The 20,367-nt window shown below is 42.2% G+C and overlaps 2 protein-coding genes across 2 annotated transcripts; both read right to left on the minus strand.

The window, feature by feature from the left end:
- Nucleotides 1-622: 622 nt before the first annotated feature.
- eif3c (eukaryotic translation initiation factor 3, subunit C) lies at nt 623-10,431 on the minus strand. The gene is made up of 23 exons (XM_071921534.2): nt 10,297-10,431; nt 9,317-9,434; nt 9,159-9,224; nt 8,845-9,034; nt 8,505-8,630; nt 8,353-8,404; nt 7,702-7,829; nt 7,397-7,527; nt 7,091-7,247; nt 6,810-6,913; nt 6,365-6,506; nt 5,841-5,966; nt 4,876-4,969; nt 4,558-4,745; nt 3,735-3,959; nt 3,444-3,635; nt 3,035-3,206; nt 2,532-2,691; nt 2,344-2,409; nt 2,100-2,187; nt 1,636-1,801; nt 1,374-1,415; nt 623-1,079 (listed from the first exon to the last, which is right to left on the minus strand). The coding sequence occupies exons 2-23, from the start codon at nt 9,412-9,414 to the stop codon at nt 988-990; spliced, it is 2,805 nt and encodes a 934-aa protein (XP_071777635.1). The 5' UTR covers nt 9,415-9,434; nt 10,297-10,431; the 3' UTR covers nt 623-987.
- A 1,155-nt stretch (nt 10,432-11,586) lies between these two features.
- On the minus strand, nt 11,587-16,020 carry LOC139928965 (uncharacterized). The gene is made up of 7 exons (XM_071921706.2): nt 14,858-16,020; nt 14,027-14,072; nt 13,438-13,590; nt 13,006-13,104; nt 12,615-12,740; nt 12,047-12,118; nt 11,587-11,765 (listed from the first exon to the last, which is right to left on the minus strand). Exons 1-7 carry the CDS (start codon nt 15,794-15,796, stop codon nt 11,728-11,730), a joined length of 1,473 nt encoding a protein of 490 aa, XP_071777807.2. The 5' UTR covers nt 15,797-16,020; the 3' UTR covers nt 11,587-11,727.
- Nucleotides 16,021-20,367: the final 4,347 nt, after the last annotated feature.

Below are 20,367 nucleotides of genomic sequence, written 5' to 3' on the forward strand. Positions count from 1 at the left end.
GATGTAGGGGGGAGAGGAGCGGGGGAAATCAACATCCTAGATACAAATTGTTCAGGAGTTTGTGCAGAGATGTGTTATTTTAGACTATGTCAGAACCTCCCTTTCAAATGACTTGACAGTCGGTAAAGATTGGGAAATGTATTGTTACAAAATTTCACTAGATGTCTTCAGTTTAAACATTTCATTTCACAGCTGTAACACCATACAGGCAAACAACTGCAATTATCCCCTTTAAGTTTAACTTAAGCTTTTATTATTCACGACTGAAACAAGCATACAACTGACAAGTATCAGCAGATATAGATAACAGCTTTGCTGCCAGTGGTCTCAGTCATCAGTGGTTTCATCTGGTGTTGGGAAACATGCAGTTTTTGTTGATGTCAAAATCTCTTTTATCTAGATTCCTGTCTGACTCCCTGACTAAAAGGTGTGAAAAATGCAATTTCAAAACTAGCTGTCAGCATGTACCTGGCTATTAGGTGGTGTGTAAAACATATAAAATGATTTATCAATATTAACATCTTAAAAAAACAAAAACATACAAACAACAAACCCAGGCTCCTTAGACCTTACCAACAGACAAAGCCGAACAAAAGGGAAAAAATGCGAACTACTGACACACTAATGTTGAGCAATGTTTATTGATAGGTTATGAGTGAAACAATTGACGTGTCTGTTGCCTTCCTGTACTGCCACAGGCCAGCCACACTGCAATGCCTTTATTATACAATTATCTAAGAGCATTAATAACCTTAAAAATCCATTCACACTTAACAAAAGGAGCAGGCAGTACTGAAATCTCACAGTATGCAGTTGTAGTAGGCTTGTACTGTGATGACGTCCAGCCGTTTCAGGTTCAGGTGATACAGTTTAGTCATACAAGGGAGAACAGCAACCAGGCAAGTGCCAAGCGTAGTAACCCAGGTTGTTGTTGTGGAATGAAGACTAGTTGAGTTGGCGAGGTCCAGTTCTGCAAGCTTTCCCAGCTCAGTAGTTGCTTTGGTTCTGGTTTCTGTAGCCGCCTCGCTGGTAGCCCCCTTGGTAACCCCCTTGTTTTTGCTGGTAACCCCCTTTCTGATCTGTGGACATGAGCAGAGAAAAATAAGAGTTTGTCATGGTTACTATGACTAAGTCAAAACCTTCAGGTCAGGTGTCTAAAATTATGGAGAAACACATTTTTCCATGCATTACAAGTCAGTTATCGACGCAATCACAATTGACTGCAAAGAAAGAAAGAAAAAAACAACACTGAACAGCCTCGCATAATGTCTGCAGTAGATGACAAGCAGGTTGGCTGGGGAACGGTCAGTTAGATTGCACACAAACACATTTTCTAAGTATCCAAGGTGCAACGTCTAGCTGGCTTCACGTACCTCTCTGGTAGCCTTGTTTCATTTGGTAGCCACCTTTCTGATCTGAAAGACAAAAGGACAAACAGTTAGCATCGTTTCTAAGGAAGCATTGTTCAAGCCTGAACAGCCCATAGCATTGCCATATATCATCAGTAATATAACCTAGTAGAAGTAATGTCAGTTGTGGCCATTGGCAAACATGGTGAAGGTTAACAAAATGCAAATGCACACAGTACATATGACATCGCATGTTGTAATGGTGAAGGCTGTGGTCTGAACTCACCTCTGTTGAAGTAGCCGCCGTAGATGCCCTGCTTGAGGTCGAAGACGCGCTCGTTGTTCTCCACCAGGCCGCCCAGTTTCTCGGCCAGCTGCAGGGCCATGTTCTGCAGGGAGGTGGGCTCTGTGCGGTGCATCACCACCGTCTGGGTCGGCTGGTCCAGTGACGCCTGGAGGGACAGGTCACAGGCATTTTGAATGCTTTATTTCAACCAATAATTTAGCAGTAGTACTGTACAGAAATCAAACACATATATGGCAGGCAGATAGACAAGCCAAGACACACAGAAAAATAAGTAAATGTAAAAAGAGAAACACAAGTATGCACATGTAAAGCTGGAGAAATGTCTGCCATGTGTTACATATCCATATTCAGGGATATCCATTATCTGTTGCATCCATATTCATACAAATCCACTCTTAACAGTGCAGCAGAGTCCCTTCCCAGCAGAAAGGCTATGAACTTACCATCAGCTCTTCGTTGATGATCATCTTGCTGATGATGCTGTGGACTGTGGGCAACTCCAACTCAAACATCTCCGACAGCGTCTCCATGCTGGGGGGACAGAAGCAATCACAGACTGATTATGAACACTCAAATTTGTTTTCATCCATACAACCTTGTATATTGGTCTAAAAGTGAAGCAAAAGCTAGGCCAGGGGCAGCTGACATCTGCACCATTTAATTTGTAATTTTGTCTGTTGTGTTTACCTGATGGAGTCGTACACACTGCTGTATGTGAACAGGTAAGTCCTCAGTGACTCCTCTTGGATCTTCCTACAGTGGGAAATACATTCAGGAAGTGCATAAATATACAGCAAGAAGAAAATGAAAGTAAAAATGTGCACATTTGTAATGAAATTAGCTGATGTATGATAATAACGGAGGCGTGTGCTAACCTGACAAGCATCTCGCGTACTCGCTGTGTCTCGGGGAACAGGTCCCACACCTTACTGTTCATCTTCTCGTTGATGATGAAAGAGTGGCAGGTGCGCCAGTCACCCATCTTCATGGCCTTGCTGGCGGCCACAACATGTTCCCTCATGCTCTCTGGGGGTCCTGGGGGAGCGAGACAAAGCTATGATCATCTGGTATCTCAAGAATACAACACAGAAAAGGCAATAGTATTTAGACTGCAGCAAAATCTATCCAAATCTGTTCTATTGTTTACTAGCTCTTTGAAGATTTTGTGATGAAAACATTTAATCAGTAAATTAATAAGAAATGATAAGTGAATCAAAGCTGCAACAACTTTTTTTGTTGTAATACTACAATCAATAGACACACCTAATTGATTGAGCCATGGGATCTTTCTGTTGAACTCTGCATAATGGCGTTATATACACATTACAGATCAAGTGTGATCCCGGCATAAGGAGCTGTTAGATAACGTGTTGCGTACCCAGCAGCGGCTGCCTCTCTCCCACCCTGAGCTGGTGATGGAACTGCTTGCTGATCATCCTGCGGCGGGCGTCAAACTCGTGGGCGGCCATGTAGGGGATTTCCAGCAGCATGGCTGACACCAGGTACACACACTCCAGCAGCTCCAGGTTGATGTGCATGTGGAATGGCACCTATGAGGGATGTCAGAGCCATCTTAGAACAGTCGCTGTTGAGTTCCGTATCACTCAATATGAACTGGTTGTGTGGTATTTCCTATGTTTGGAAGCTGGCTCTCAGTGAGGTCCTCTGTTGCCTCAAATTCTAGTCCATCATTTTATTGGCAAAGTTAAGTGAAACCCAGCTGGTTACCATCAAGAAAAAACATCCCCAACATGATCTTAAGAGCTGACTGCTTATGTAGAACTCACTTGTCTCCTCTTTTCAATCTTCTCCTGCTCGGCGTTCCTCTCCTGCATGTTCCTCATCAGCAGGCCCTGACCCAGGAGCTCCTTGGCGCGGCCGGAGGACTGGATGTCCAGCAGGGCATTGTGGGCATCCTTGATCATGCCCTGGCGGAAAGCGCAGATGCCCAGTTGCACCATGGTTCTGTTGTACAGGATCTAGACGAGAGAGAGAGAGAGAGAGAGATGCATTTGATATTGGGATTACTGTTGCATATAAGCATGTTCTCTTACTCAGCTGTGCGTCTGCCTGCCTACCTGCACAGGTGGGTCAGCGTGCTGGATGTTGTCCTGCAGGTGGCTCATCAGCATCAGGTCGCGGGCCTGGTACCAGCGTGAATGCAGAGCGTGGTGGTAGATGTGGCAGAGGATAGCGCAGGTGCGGATACGGTCGGTGCGGTCCTTGGCGTAGATGAACTTGCAGAGGCGGTCCATGATGACGGCGCTGTCCTCCCCCTCGCTCTCCTCCTGGTCCTGCTCCGACTACACGGGGGACAGAGAGAGACACGGCTCAGCAGACTGAACTGCAAGACAGAGGGCTGTTCTGCTCCTGACAAGGAACTGTAGGTAACTGCTACACACACACACACACACACACACACACACACACACACACACACACACACACACACACACACACACACACAGTCTCTCTCTACCACACTCTCACTTCCCCTATGACTTCATTTTCTCCATCTGGGCTATTTTATTTCCCTTGTCATTTTATGCATTTTGCCTTTGCCATATATTTCTTTCTCATGTTTTGTCTTCCACCATGTTGTCATTTAGATTCTATTATGCAATTCAGTTGTGTCTGTGCATGCCGTCTTCATTTCTTTGTTTATTTTGTTTTGTTTTTTGTTTGTTTTGTAAAGAGATGAGCCTATTAGGCACCAATTTGTATTTCTTCTTGTTTTTTATCATTGTATTTTGTGTGTTCACTTCACTTCTACTTAGCCAACTCTAGCAGGTCTATTTGTGTTTTTGGGTTCATGCTTATTCAGGAAAAATCAATTTCTCTGTGCGATAACAAAATGAGCGTCTCTCTCTCTCTCAGGCTGTACCGCCCTGCATCTCTCACCTTGGTCTCTCCCTGGAGGCCCAGGCTGCGGCGGTGAGCCTTGTAGTCAAACTTGTAGTAGGTGTGCATAATTCGGCGCAGGTAGATGCGGCAAATCTCCTCCGTGCTGCCCTTGTTCTCCAGGTAGTTCAGCAGCCTGTCGATGATGCCGCAAACTCGCCCCTCGTCCTTCAGGTTGTCTACGTACTCTGGGAGACGAGTAGAGAGGAACAAGCAAGCAAATCAATCAGCAGCTGGGAGGAGCTGTTGAAACGATAGAAAAAGATAGCCATACACAATCAAATCAACTCATGATGGGAAGGACAAGTAAAAACTAACCTTGAGAATGGGGATCAGTGTTCTGCATGATCTTGGTGAACTCTTCGTCCATCCTCTCCACCAGCGTTAAGATGCATCCACGCACCCTGAATGGCTGACAAACACAAACAAAAGATATTAGGAATTCAATGGACTACAATAAAACGTGACATGCCTTTACACTGCATTTGAGCGATTAATTGTCATGCATTATATCCCACTTGGGCTTAGAAGACATTAATCACGTAATTTGTGTATAGAAAAAAACAAAACGTATTCCTAAAAAATCTTAACTATCATACAAAATACGTTGGATTTACAGATAGTGCCACATTGAATCAACCTTTTCTGAAAGACATCTCAAGTCTTTCATAATCATCTAACCCAAAGGCAGCAGTAGAAGTAAGTAACTTAACTTCGCATTTCTCAGCTCATCATATAAATGACAATAGAACATAAATCGTTTTCATTTTCTCCCATGTCACATAATATTCTGTCCAGTAGTGCAGTGTAGCACTGAACTGTCCCTTTTCTATAGTTCATTGTAATGGATTGACCTTAATAGAGCACAGAAACATCTTTGACATTTGGCCAAGTTGAGTGTGTCATACAGCTGTGACATATAGCTTTTTTTGATGTTACTTACAGTAGTTTGGATACTCCATACTGCTGTGCTACATACTCTTAAATTACCTCCACACAGGAAAACCCTGATAGTCAGGCTGATGTGGTCATTCTGTCTGGGCCCTTTTGGTGTTTTAGTTTTATAGTTATATTCTGTCATGTAGCTGACGCTCTTGTCCAGAGCGGCTTGAGCAGGTAAGGGTTTGGTGTTATGCTCAAGGACACTTCAGCAGGACACATGGCAGCTGATAAACACACATACGCTGTTGCAGAGGTCAAATTTGTGAGCTTTCAGTTCAGGGGCAGTCTCTCCAACCACCAGGCCACACTGCCACCCAGATATACCAGAGAGGTGAAGCTACCTGGTCTGAGATGCCCAGGTTCTCGCTGTCCTCTGCTATGTTCTCCCCAATGAAGATGTTGTTGTTGTCAAAGAGGATGTCCAGCAGCTCGTCTATACAGTCCAGGCACTTCTTCCACATGTCCGCCTAGAGGGATGCAAACTCAGAATTATTCATACGAAAAAATGGGAACAGAGTGTGCGCTTTCCACTCCACACCTGTTTCCAACAAACCTGCCTTTGCTCCATTTCAATTCACAGAGTTCCTGCACATTTTCTATTTAAACAAAATGTTTTGGGCCATGGTTCAACATGACGTAGGCTGATAGCAGCCGTGCAATATTAGAGATGGAGTCAGAAAGAGAGATCGATACTTTATCCCAGAGGGAAATTCTACTGTCACAGCAGTAACATGCTTAAAATGTATTGCTGCTATGACAAGAATCACTGTCTGAGGATTATACTTAACAACATCAAATATTATTATTACCCTAATATATAAAATCCTGTCAATATTCTGAAACATTTTGAGGCAGCGGTTCCTACCTTCATGAAGGCCGCCAGGTTGGGGTTGTAGTCGTAAAGGGAGGCGATGATGTTGAACTTGATCTTGACCAGGATGCCTTGGCCCAGGTTGTTCTCATTGGAGATGCCTGCCAGGGCGTGCAGCAGCTCTATCTGGGCAGCTCTGCCAGAGGGAGAGAGGAAGGAGGGGAGGAAGTGAGAAGATTGAAAAAGAGGAAAGAGGAATTTCAATTAATTCACTTACAGACAATTTTGGGTGCTGTAAAGGTCTATGAAGGTAATATACTGTATAGAAGGAAGGAACTGGTAAGGGAATCGTTGAGGAATCAGATCGTTCCTCATTTTTGTACTAATGCCGACTATGGTTTTCTGTTACGGCACATTCACAGTCTTTCCTATAGAGTTTTTCGTGCTGACTATTCTAAGAACTGTAATGGTGGAGCTTTAGTGCTTGATCCAGTGTTACCTGTCTGTGCCCTTCTTGCCTCTTGCTTGCAGGATCTCGTGCAGCTTCTTCACCACCACCGCTGTGTTGATCTCTGTGCCCTTCGCGAACATCTTGGGCTTCTCCTGTTAGATTGAAGACATGACACAATAATATAAATACTGACATCATTTGTTGATATGAGTGACATGGTTGACGATTAACATCTTTTGTTTCTTTTGAGACAAATGTGGAAAATTGCCGACTGTGTTGTAGCCAAAGCAGGTGAAACAAAAAGCATTTTATCATCATCTGTTCTTTACCTTGACCAGAGGCACTCCGCCCTTCACCTTCTCCCAGCCTCCCTCACCCTCCTCGGCTCCCTCCTCCTCGGCCTCTTCCTCAAGCCGCTCTTTCTTCTTGAGCTTCTTCTTCCTCCCATCCTTCTTCTTCTCGCCACTCTTCTCACCATCCTGGGCCCTGGGGAGAGAGAGCAGTAGTTTGCGTGAACTTCTTTGACATGAATGAAGGATGAAGCTTTTCCCCGTCTGTTCTTGTGTTGTGTCGTTATTTAAAAATCCTTAACGGTTCGGTTCTAAAAAAGGAGGAGGTGGAGAGGGGAGACTCACTTTTTGAGGAAGACCACGGCCAGGGAAGCGCTCTTTCCCTCCCCATCGTCAGAGCTCTCGCTGCCGCTATCTACGGTGTCCGAGCCCCACTCTTCATCATCATCATCATCGTCACTGGAAGACGACTCATCCTGTCAAAGAGAGGAAAACTCCAACAGATTAACTCGAGTCTCCCCTGATGGAGAATTAGGTCTTCCTACATCAGACTTTCTGTAGTGCATCCTTCAGCAACCGTGGCAAAAGGAAAGAGGATTTGCATACTTTAAGTGTTAGATCAGTACTGGATTGGCCCGCTGGTCTCTTACCCCTGAGCCCTTGGCCGACTTGAGGAACTTGCTGGCCTCTGAGGAAGCATCCGCAGGCTTTTTCTTCAAGAAGGCTTTGGCTGACACACCATCCTCGCCCCCCTCTGCGTCGCTGTCTGAAGAGGAGCCTTGAGGACCACAAAATGAGGACGATGAATTATACGGACGATGCTTACAACAGCTCCACATATTCATCATTATGTCTCACACATTCAGACGTTACATCCATGAGCTTTGTAGAAGCAATCAATTATGAAAAGAGTTTTCTTATCATATTATTCCTGATAGATATCTGAATTCTGCTGCACTTCATGATGAATTACAAACTTGTATTAAATGGGCGAGCAAGTTTTAAATTAACACATATTAGTACCTGATTCTACAAACAAATGGCATTAAAAATGGGCAGGGTGACATATTTCTATTATAAATGCATTTAGTCTATATAATGATGAAAGTATTCTATGGCACCCTGAAAGGCCTCAGACCCGTTTTATATATTTAATCTATCTACTCTAAAGTTGGGTTGGACACCTTTCAGTTTGCCATAGAATACTTTCATTGCCTTTTATGCCTTTATAGTTTTATAGAATTTATAGTTCTTCTTGGCCTTTGTTGTACTAAGATGTAAATATAAAAAAGCAAGCTCACCCGAATCCTCTGGCTCCTTCTCCTCCTCCTCATCCGCAGACTCCTGTGGGTTCTGAAAGAGAGAGAGAGAATGCATTGTTAATGTCTCTCACCCAGCAAATAGTGAGTATGGTCTCAAACACAGAACACTGAGAGGAAATGCCCTGATTTACCTCCTTGTAAGCAGCGATCTCTGTTTCGTAATCCCTGTTGTACTTGCGGATCTTCTGACGCAGCGTGCTGAGGGCTTTTGCGTTGTTCTTGTTCATCTTCTTCTTGCCTTCTTTGTCCTCCCAAAGCTGGAAGGTAAATGACAACAGGTTATTCCACTGCTTCGCAAAAAAAGGGACTGGGGGTTTAGACATATCCTGGAGAGTCCACTTATCACCTATATACAAGATCAACTGACCAAGATGATGAATATAATTCCTTTGCAGCAGGCAGATCACAAAACACATGGTTACAATTATAAAGCTGAAATTCAGAAAGCTGCGGTAAACCTGGGCTACTGACCTGGTTGAGATAGTCTTCCAGGTCGGCCAGAAGACGGATGTAGAAAGAGGGAACCCCCTCTTTGTCCACTATAGTCTTGCTTTTGAGGAACGCTCGACATAACTGCTCAAACTCCTCCAGGCATTTGGCCATGTCACGGATCTTCATGGCATTGCGGATGGTCTTGATGAAGTTGGTCAACTCCTCAAACCTGAGATTTAAGAATGAGTACATTTAAAACAAAATCAAAACAATCTGATATGAGTAGCATTTGTGGTACATGTTGCCAAAAAAATTCTAAGTCCACTTGACGCTAAACAAACAGCCACACTGACCTTTTGTCTTTGGCACTGCGTACCACTCTCTTGGTGTCCTCCTCATCATCACTAAGCAGCAAGGACCTGGGAAAACAATATGGATAGGTGAGATCATTCTAAAAATATAATTTGTGTCCGTGTATGATGGGCTTTGACAGATAACAAGAGGTACTGACTGCTTGAAAGTAGTCCCTGGTGCTTTAGGGGTGATCTCATCGGCGGATGAGGACTCCTCCGACTCGCTGTCGGACCCAGTGGCGAAGAAACGAGACATTGCTGAAGGAGGCTGTCAATCTGTAAAGACAAAATAAAATAAACGTGACGTTCTCTTTAATAGGCAGCTGACTGCAGATCTAGCGTCTTCTTGCAAGATGTGTTGCACCCTTGTGCTGTATGCTGCAGAGGAAATGTGTTTAATGTGAAATTTACAAATTCTACTAAATAAATTAAATCAATTTGCGGTGGTTATCAGTGCACAATGGAAAGACGCATGTTTCTGTATGTACCCAAATGGTATAGATGGTTTCTAGGTTTGGCACCAGTTACATCGCTATTGCTGTGTGATGTTGTGAATCACTCCAAAATGACTGTCAACACCAGTACTCACAACATGGATACATAACGTTAATTGACCAGCAGATGGTAAATGGGATATATGTAAGACATAACTTAAAAGTTGCCATTAGCTGTAGCTAGAGGAAGGGAACCAGACAACCAAAAAGTGTACAGCTCAGCATCACTTTCCCTTAAGCTAGCTAACTTGCCTAGCTAGCAAGCTAATGCAATCAATACGCAACGACAACCTAGCTGGCCGGTAGCGTTAGATAACGTTAGCTGTGACAGCTGGACTAACCCGATACTGATGATGGGGTTACAAGCAGCTCGTCCAACTGACTACATAGCTCCAATTACAGCTACCGGGTTTACAAAACTATTAGGTTAGCAAATCAATGTTTATTTCCTCATAATGTAAGGATATAGGTTATTTCCGAAGATACGACGCGACCGCTAGCGTGGCGCGGCGTTGATGCTAAGCTAACGTTACTAACAGACGGGATGGAGAACCGGGCCTTCCCGCATGTCTAGCAGGTAGATAGATTTTGCTCGGGGCAGGGTTAATCAAACATAGTTGAACCATTTTGTGAGACGAACTCACCTATGTCCTTGTGAAAATGGTCTCGTGGTGCGGCAGATTATTTTGAATCTTTTTATAATCCAGTTTTGCAATTTAGCGGCCACAAATGAAGGCGTGCGACGGGCTGCCCGGGCACTAGCGTCAGGAAAGGAAGTGTGATAAAGATTCACAAAGCATAGGGATGGTCCGAAGCACAGATCTACACACAGGGACAGGCAGGATGGTGAGCGGCTCCTAGGTGATGTTGCCACCCATCGGATGAAAATGTAAGGTCACTTTGGAAAAAACATTCATCTGTCTCTAGTCATCCCACTAAAAAGAAAAAATAGTTTTGTAGCAAGACAAAATATATTGTAAAGAACCATGAGTGTACTTCTGTTCTTACGCATACAACACCTTCTGTTTCAAAGGAAAAATCCTCAGATTCATTATTCATAACTGCTACATAATTTGCAGTCCAAGGATGATTAGTTAAAAAGTCACATTTTCATAATACAAATCAGGGACAGCATTTTACCATGTTAATGTTCATATAATAAACTATTGATTTTGTTATAATGAACTTCTATGTAATAGGTGGCAATCAATATTCAATAATGCTCAAATTGGTGAACCCCTTGAATTTGTGCATATTTGCTGTGCTACAAACTAATTTGAAGGTGCAATTACCTGGGATTTGTTGTCATATCTACAAAGTATTTCATCCTTTCAAGGTGAGAAGAAATTCTAGAAATGTATGTGAAGGTATAAAATTAAAATGTGTGCAGTGCAGAAGTATACACATTTTTTTCCAATTATATTCAGCTAAATGGTGTCACTGGCAAATATTTGTTCAGCATTTGCTATCATACTTTCTACTCAGACTTCATATTTAAGTCACACTTAAAATTGTTCTATTTCAGCCTCATTGCCAGCATATCTGATATCACGTCCCTTCAATACTCTCAATGGGATTGCAGGGTACAGGATTAACTTTTTCAGATAACATGAGCATAAGATTTAAGATAAATTTCCTCTTTAACTCTATTATGTTAACATATTCCACTTGTTGTGGTGTTTTTTTTCCCATCCAGTTTATCCACTATCTTCCATATTGAAATTAGATAAGAGAGTCATCCAGACTGTAAACCCTTTATTTAGACAGTGATGAAAATATCTTGACGTGGATGGATTATATTGGACCGGATTACAGTAGAGAATATGATAATGTAATAACAGCTCAAAGTCAGTATTCTAATCTGCAAAACTTTATAACATATGTTCAAAAATATATATTTCAAGATATATATTTCAATGAAAAAAAGCAGTGTTAATGCATAGATGCAATTTAAATATAATCAACATTCTTTTATTGAATTAAAATTTAATATTTTAATTTACAGTGTGTGCGTAACTTAAAAACTTCTATTAACGACCAATTCATAGTGCTATGAAAGATCCTTAGGATTCATATCAGCATTCATCTTCTCGTCTCTTGTACTTGAGTAGCTCTGAAAGAAATTAGGAAAAAATTTATCAGTAATTACAGACATACGATACACACAAGGACTGAAATATTAACTTTCAAACATTTACACATATAAAACACAAATAAATGGTTGTACTGGATTTTGACTCAACACTAGGACCAAGAGAAGATCAGAGCCAACAGACAGATTAATGACACACATGTAAAAAAACTGGTATTTTCCTTCAAGCCAGAGGTTTGCAACAATGCCTCCTAAAATCCCTGCACTTAGATTCCTTAGAATAAAACCACAACAAGTCATACCTTCTTTCAGTCTCGTTATTTCTTCCGATTTCTTCTTGAGCTGTTGCTCAAGCTGAGCACAGTTGGCGCACCCTGCAAACACATGAAACATAAAACCTCTGTCTGCCAAGATTTCACCTCCAACACACTATTTTGTTTTCATATAACAGACTTGGCTGAGTGAGGGCAAATACCCAATTGATGACACCCCCAAATTTTTTTTTTTTTCCACCAACTGAGGCTCTCTGATCATGGTGGTGGAGTAGCTGCAATCCACAGAATTGATTTCAAATGCTCTACCATCTCCTTTGGTTACTTCTCACTGGAGTCACTGAATGTCCTAGTGTATAAACCCCAAAGTTGGGTAGAATTCACAAACAAATTCTTGAAATTCTTGATATGTATCTCTCTTTGAAATGTTAGCGTAAGATCTCCATCAAGTTTCCTATAAACACATTAATCTCCAACATGTCTTAGTATTTAAGACAGTACCCTATTAATGATACAATAACTTGTTCTACTTCTCATGTTATATATTTGATAAAGTGCCTTTGGTTTGGCATATGAAGCCTGATTTAATTGCGCTTACCATGGCTTTGGGGTTTAGCTAGCATAGCTCTCTGACTAGGTGCAGGCAGCTTCAGATTTCTAGCTCTGCTGGCTGGATCACAAGAAGATGTTGAGGCTTCAGCACTAGCTGGTGGCACTGGAGCATCTAAAAAGCATGATGACATAAAAAGCCCAAGGACAACTGTCAACTCAAAGGCGTTCGGTACACGACCCATGCCTGCTTAGTCGGCAAACATGCTCAGAAAGTCTAGGCTTTGACCATAGCCACAAGGACTATGTTGTACAGGTCGAGTTACACTAGGTATACAAGTTAGCCTTTATGAAAGAACCAACCATGCAACCCATAAAAAAACAACTTTATAATTGTGGTTTAAACTTTATAATTTAAAGCCAAAAAACTCAGTATTTACCCATCTTCTTCTTCTTTGCCAATGGCAAAGCTTCACTTCTGGTCAAGAGGTGCTTCTTTGTCTGGCTGGGTGCTTGTGCAGTCTTCATTGGGTTAGAGGCTGTTTGTATGTAAGGACAGGAGAAAACAGTGATTACATTGAATTTAGACCATGCATGTCACAAAAGAAACAGCCCCACTCATCTAAATATGATATCTTATATTAATTGCTGGTTCAATCCTCAGTGCTGACAGCGCAGATACTTCACAAGAGTTCAGTTGTTTATTTTTCAGTCATTTTGCTGCTGAATATTACGAACTGTCCAGACCAGCAAAGTGGAAAAACTTATTAACACTGAACTTTGATACGATACAACTTTATTGTTATTGTTTATGGTTATATGTGTCAAACAAACCCAGAAATATACATAAAGCCAGACCACTATGTGTGTACCTGTAGGTCCACGGGGTTTGTCAGTATTAGAAGAAGCTGCTGCTGTGTTGCTTCTTGCTGAGGGAGGCCTGAGGCTCGGTATGGCTCTCTGGGTGGCTGACGGGATGCCACTAGGCTGAGGTCTCCGCAAGCCAGTACCGGGCTGCTTGGATCCTAACATCAGCACAGAGGGAAAGACAGGGTGGACACACACCCGAGGGTGTTAGGCCTATACTTAGCTAAAACCAAGACTGAAGCTAAGCATGGAAAAAACTAACCTTAATGAAAAAAACAAAACTAAAATCTTCACCTAAAAAACTAACATGAAACAACAATAAACTTGATTTAAGTGTTATTTTGATCAGTGTCACAATGAAAGTGATATGGAGTGAGAATACCCAATTAACTACAGTACATTGATGCTTACTATTCTCATACAACATTTTTCCTGTCAGTATGTATGCAAAACACGTAGTAACACAGTGCATACTGCCATGACGACGGAAATAAAACATTAACCTGAACATTTATGAAAAATCAAATTGTAAACTAGCAAGCACCTTCTGAAAACATGCATGCAGGTACACACACACTTGCACACACTGCCTACCTGTAACTGCAGCACGGCCATTGCAGGAGCTTGATATTCCTGTGGTCTTTGATACACAAAATCAAGGGAAAAAAAAACACAAATTTAAAAATATAGCTTATATATTGTTATATATGCCTTAGCCTGGCTTATCCCCGTCACCTCAATCCAACTGATAAAAATTCTGTGAGTGAGCTTTACAACAGCAGCTAATGTTACACCAATGACAAGTTAATATAATTGTGTCTTTTGCACAGTCTACGTCTTTCTCAAGGCCCAATTATTTGTCTTCAATCTGCTTTGTCCCCATCATAACTGAAGTGGAATCAATCATCAGAGGTTTCACCTGGATTCATCTGGTCAGTCTATTTCATGGAAACAGCAGCTGTTAGGGATGGGACAATAGGCTATATCGAAATTCAATGTATTTCAATACAAAAATGTGACAATATGTATCGTGGGGCAGAAAAATGAATCGCAATATTAGCTACATTTTACTCTGCTGTAATAATCATGAATGAGATGGCTTGCTCATCACAATTTCACAAGCTCTCTATCAAAATTATATTATTTGCACTTTGTAATGACATTTTTAAATTCTTGTTTACATTCTAGCAAGCCATTGCTAGAAGGATTTGTGGTTCAGAAATAAACATAGCCTAATTCTGCAAACTTGATACCACAAAGAGTCATACTTTGTTGTCATTGAACTTTTATTACATCGTATCGTGGTTATATCGAATTGTGTACCCCATATCGTGTATCGAATCATATCGTCCCATCCCTAGCAAGTGTTGTTTTAATTTTGTACACTCATTGTATTAAAAAAAGGATCAAATATTCCAATCTTACCTCCTGCGGGAGAGCATCTGAAGCAGCAGTATTTCTCGAGGCCTCTGCCTGGGCTCTCTGCCTAGTCATAGGCGGACCAGCGGTAGGTGGCTCAAACCTTCCTGGGATTGCGGAGACTGGCTTGTATTTCAATAGCTGGGATGCAGCTCTCGAAGGAGGCAACAGTGATTTAGCAGCGGGGACTGTCAAGAATGTCTTTCGGTCACTGACAATGTTTGATGGGGCAGCCACCTGGCTAACTGGCTTACTGGGGCCATCCGGCTTACTGGAGCCATCCCCATACAGCTTTTTCTGCACCTCTGACGCTTTGCCTCCTCCTCGTTCAGCAATTAAGTTGATCATTTTAGAATCAGGCATGGGTGTAGACGTAACAAAAGAGTCTGACCTCAAATCTAGGGAGTCATCCAAGTTGAATGCAGCCGCTTTGTTGTTCTCCATATCCATGCTTTGATGGTCCAAAGTGTCAGAAAGCCCATCCGTCATAGGCAGGACTGATTGTGACTGTTCCTTGGTCTCACCTGTTTCAGCTCCAGAGACAGCCACCACAACAGGATTAGCTTCAAAAGTGCTGTCACGGAGGTCAACCGTCTTGGCATTAGCCTCTGCACCAGTTGTTGTCCCGTTAAGTTTTGACAGTCCAGGAGTGTAGGCTTCAAAAGTGCTGTCTTTAGGGCTTGTGGTCGGGTTACTGAGCTTAGGAGAAGGTGGCATGTCCAAAGTGTTCTGGGGACTAGAGCTTGATTCTGACAAAGCAATTGTGCCACTGAGCTTAGAAAGAGGTTTCGTGTCTAAAGTGTTGTTTTGGAGGCAAACTGCTGTAGTACTAGCTTCACCTAAAATTATATTGCCATTGGATTTTTGAAGAGAATGCATATTAAAAGTGTTGTTCTGGAGAACACACAAACCACTAGTCTCTGCAGCTGAGCAACTGTGATTCATAACAGGGCAAGTTTCAAAAGTGTTCTTAGAGATTGAACTAGCTTGATCTTCAGCCTCTGCAGTGGGGTTACCAACATTTGATGGAGGAAGAGCCAAGGTGTTATTCTGAGGGCAGGATATTTGAACAGCAGTGTTTAAATCGGTGGCGGTGCTCAGCTTGGAGGTCTGCAGAGTGGTAAAGCTGCTGTTCACAGCCGCCTTAAGGCTAGGTTGCGGCACTTCGCTGGTTATTGCAACATCATGGTTGGTTAGCATCTTTGTGTTGTTGGGTTCCCCAGGACTGGAGCTCTCCATAGGCTCAACCTGAAGTTCAAATGTGCGATTCTTTGAATTGTTACCACACTCCACATCACAAGTAGAGGACTGTGATATGATGCACTGAGCAGACTTGTCACTGGTGGAGGTCATGTCGTGGGTGACATTTACAGGAAGGCTACTAGGCAAGTCCTCAGCTGAGCTTTTAATCATGACTGGTCCACCAAGTTCCACAATGCTTTGTCCACTGAGCTCCAGCGAAGGCCTATTGTTTTCCAAATTATCAACTGTAGAAATATCCCGAGTGACTTCCAAGGAAGCTTTGAGGCGGCTGGAGTCATTCATGGTTATGTTTTTCCCAATGCACTGAGCAGATTTGTCACTAGAGGCGCTCACGTCGTGGGTGACATTGCCAGGGAGGGTACAAGACAAGTCCTCAGCTGAGCTTTGAATCACAACTGATGCAGCAACCTCCGTCATGTTTTGTCCGCTGAACTCCGACGAATGCCTATTGTTTTTCATACTATCCACTGTAGAAATATCTTGAGTGACTTCCAAGGAAGCTTTGAGGCAGCTGGAGTCATTCATGGTTATGTTTTTCCCACTGCACTGAGCAGATTTTTCACTAGAGGAGCTCATGTCATGGGTGACATTGCCAGGGAGGGTACTAGACAAGTCCTCAGCTGAGCTTTGAATCACAACTGATCCAGCAACCTCTGTCATGTTTTGTCCACTGAACTCCGACGAATGCCTATTGTTTTTCATACTATCTACTGTAGAAATATCTTGAGTGACTTCCAAGGAAGCTTTGAGGCAGCTGGAGTCATTCATGGTTGTGTTTTTCCCACTGCACTGAGCAGATTTTTCACTAGAGGAGCTCATGTCATGGGTGACATTGCCAGGGAGGGTACTAGACAAGTCCTCAGCTGAGCTTTGAATCATGGCTGATCTGGCAACCTGTGTCGTGTTTTGTCCACTGAACTCCAATGAAGGCCTATTGTTTTTCATACTATCTACTGTAGAAATATCCTGAGTGACTTCCAAGGAAGCTTTGAGGCAGCTAGAGTCATTCATGGTTATGTTTTTCCCCATGCACTGAACAGATTTGTCACTAAATGAGCTTGTATTGTGCGTGGCATTTCCAGGAAAGGTACTAGGCAAGTCCTCCACTGAACTTTGAATCATGACTGATCCAGCGATCTCCGCCATGTTTTGTGCACTGAGCTCCAACGAAGGCATACTGTTTTTCAAACTATCTACTGCAGAAATATCCCGAGTGACATCCAAGGAAGCTTTGAGCCAGCTGGAGTCATTCATCGTGATGTTTCCCCCCCCTGGAGTTAGCACTGAACTCATCTCAGACTTCAAGGTTAGAGTAGAGCCCATCTCCAAGTCTGGATTTGTATCAACAACCTCCTCTGGCTTAGTGGCCATGTCCCTCAAAGATACAGAAGTCTCAGGCAGGATATGAGGAGAACTTACAGTGGACCGAGTCACTGGCGTAGTGGTATCAACTGTAACATCCAAGAGACTAATCTCTGGACATATATCATCTTCCAGCATGAACACAGGAGGATTCATTTGACTTGATGGTCGGGCAGAAGAGAACCCTGGTCGAGCAGTGGAGAACCCTGTGACAGGACATTGGCGGAGGATTTCAATTTCTTTGTGGCAGTCTGCTGTGAACTCATGGTAAAGAGAGGACACATTCAGATCAGGATTTTTTCCATGCCTCAAAGGCTCTGGAGACTTTGAGTTATGACATTTCACGCCAAGATTGAAGTATTTGAAAATTGGAGTTAGAGCAGATTGGAAATTGGAGATCCGTGACTTTGCTTTGCCTCCACTGTTGCTGCTATATGGAGCTGGGGTTGCAAAGTGGCAGCCGTTAGCGAGAGGCTTAGTTTCTCCACTTGGCTGTGAGGAGGAACATTCTACCACATCTCCGGCTTGGACCTTGGACATTAAAGGGCCTCTTGTGGCACTGACGCTGGGGGGTGGAATATTTTCACGGCATTCGTCTGCCTCATGTGTTTCAGGATCACTATCAACAGATGCTTGCATAGTTGCCCGACTGGCCATGTTAGACTCCTTCTGGTGCTTTCTCACAAAATAAATGGGGTACACTTGCTTTTTGACACGAGACACAATACATGGACTCCTTGACAAGTATCAGCAGCTCTTCTCAAATTCTCCTTGTCTGCAACCTGTGGATTGAATGAGTATATATGAATGTAAAACATTTTCATTTCATATGACTAAACAATTGAAACTAATTTGGAACCAACATGGCTGTTATTGCCAGGCTAATACTCCATCTAAATTGGACATAAACCAATTTTACTTTACATTTTAGCTATAGGACTCTTCCATTTTTCAACTTAATGGCTTTACCAATGGATGTTTATGTTATTTGATTAACAAAAAACACCCAAAAACATAAATTACATATACTATTTTTACTACTACTACTATCCAGGAGATGCAATTTGATTGAAAAAACGTGATTAATGCAAAAAAAAAAGTACACTGGATTCTGAGGGGGCTGAATTTTAACATCAAAAATGGGCGCAAAGGTACAATTCAACCTTTTATTTTTTTTAAATATCAACAGCTCAAGCCAACTTCATACACATTAATTTGTGGCTTGCAATCACAACCTCTGTGTGAAATTTTCAAGATACTATATAAGCGATTCGGGCACTTAATTCTCACTGCTTCTAGATTTTTCAAGATGGACTCTTGAAACCAACTTTATTTTCACCAGTGTCTGTGGCCTACATTGACTTTGGTTATAGGTCACCCTTGTTACAAGGATGTCTAGCAATCTCAGATAAGAATGCCATACTGACAGCATTAGGGTCTTGGTGGATTTTGGTTTGACTCTGCATAAGAGAGCTCGTCATGTATCGAGACTGCTGTCTGAGACGTCTGCGCTGCCAAATGTGTTAATAACAGACGTCAATCTTAATTTCAGCTGGGTCCAAAACCTAACGTCAACAACGGAAAGTCAACACTCAGCGTAGCTATAACACATATTAGATGCCAATTTAATAAACATCGCATTACCAGCGTTTTATTTTTACAATTTCGCTACAATGAGGGGAGAGGGGGACCGTGATGGTTAGTTAAATATGCTACTGTCATCTCTGCTAATTAACCCTAACTACCGGTAATGTTAATGCTAATGTTAGCTTGGTGATGTTAGCTAGCAGAACGGCGAGAACGTTGACTTACCCGTGTAAACGAGCACTTCTGGATGGAGATTGACGTCGGTGAAAATGATCGACATTAGCTCAGGTATTAAGTCTGTTAAATAAAAAAATAAAAAAAACGGTTCTTGGATTCCAAAAGAATATAAACACTGTATAGATATGAAACGACCACTTCCAAAGCGCTGTTAGTTTGAATGCAAACCCTCTTCACACTCATTGGTTAGAAAACGTAACCAATCACGGACGAAGAGTGACGTATTCACTGAGTACTTCCTCTCCGAGAATGGCATTACCGCCACCTATCGACGAGGGTGTGAACTGAGAATTTCCAATGTCATCTAATACTAATACTAACCTCAAATACTGTTTATCAGTCTTGTGTCACTGTAAGCTGCTACCCTTGCATTACCTTTGTATAGGAGGATACTATACAAATATTGCAGCAAAACTATGACTCCATGTAGACATGTCACAGGAATATTATAGTCATAGGATATAAAATAGTACAGTCAGTAAGGTCTCTCTAAACTCACTACTAAGTACCACATACACACTGCAAGTCCCTATAGGAATATTATACCGATTTTCTTTAGGTTACTATCTTATTTGTCATCTAGTACCTCACTCTCTCAATATCTTCTGAAGATTTTTCTCCAGCATCATCAGCTGTGTTCAGAAATCTTTTCTTATCTGGACAAATACCATGATCCTCTACTTTTCCTACTTGATCTGTTCCCTCATTGACAAAAAATCATTCTGTTTCACCTCAGCGTACAACAGTGATTGTAGCAAAATTTCTCTCCTTGTTCCTTTGTGGACACTGCTGCCTGGTGCTGCCAAGCTTTAATGAAGTCCAATGTTGTGAAGCATAGTTGTATATCTTGGTTAAATAGGCTTTAACGAGATTTACTTTAAAGCAACTGAATGCTACCAACAAAAGGTGTGTGTGGGACTGAGCAAAAATGAATTTCCCAAGTCCAGAAATACACCATGTAGCTCTCTCTTCTGTTGTTTTGCTGACTGAGATTTGATGCCAAATGATGCTTGTATGTTCTAACAACCCTAATATTCCTACTTTGTGCACTCATGTATCAGAAAATA

This window comes from Centroberyx gerrardi, chromosome 20 (genome assembly GCF_048128805.1).
Source record: "Centroberyx gerrardi isolate f3 chromosome 20, fCenGer3.hap1.cur.20231027, whole genome shotgun sequence".
NCBI classification, from domain to species: domain Eukaryota; kingdom Metazoa; phylum Chordata; class Actinopteri; order Beryciformes; family Berycidae; genus Centroberyx; species Centroberyx gerrardi.

Excerpts from the sequence above, each read along its gene's own strand:
- eif3c (XM_071921534.2), bottom strand. The coding sequence starts at position 9,414 with ATGTCTCGTTTCTTCGCCACTGGGTCCGACAGCGAGTCGGAGGAGTCC. Across the intron at positions 3,207-3,443 it reads AGATTGAAAAGAGGAGACAA|GTGCCATTCCACATGCACAT; the intron begins GTGAGTTCTACA and ends CATCCCTCATAG. Across the intron at positions 1,802-2,099 it reads TCATCAACGAAGAGCTGATG|GCGTCACTGGACCAGCCGAC; the intron begins GTAAGTTCATAG and ends CTGTCCCTCCAG.
- LOC139928965 (XM_071921706.2), bottom strand. The coding sequence starts at position 15,796 with ATGAATCACAGTTGCTCAGCTGCAGAGACTAGTGGTTTGTGTGTTCTC. Across the intron at positions 14,073-14,857 it reads CAGATGCTCTCCCGCAGGAG|ACCACAGGAATATCAAGCTC; the intron begins GTAAGATTGGAA and ends TGTGTATCAAAG. Across the intron at positions 13,105-13,437 it reads CAAACCCCGTGGACCTACAG|CCTCTAACCCAATGAAGACT; the intron begins GTACACACATAG and ends ACATACAAACAG.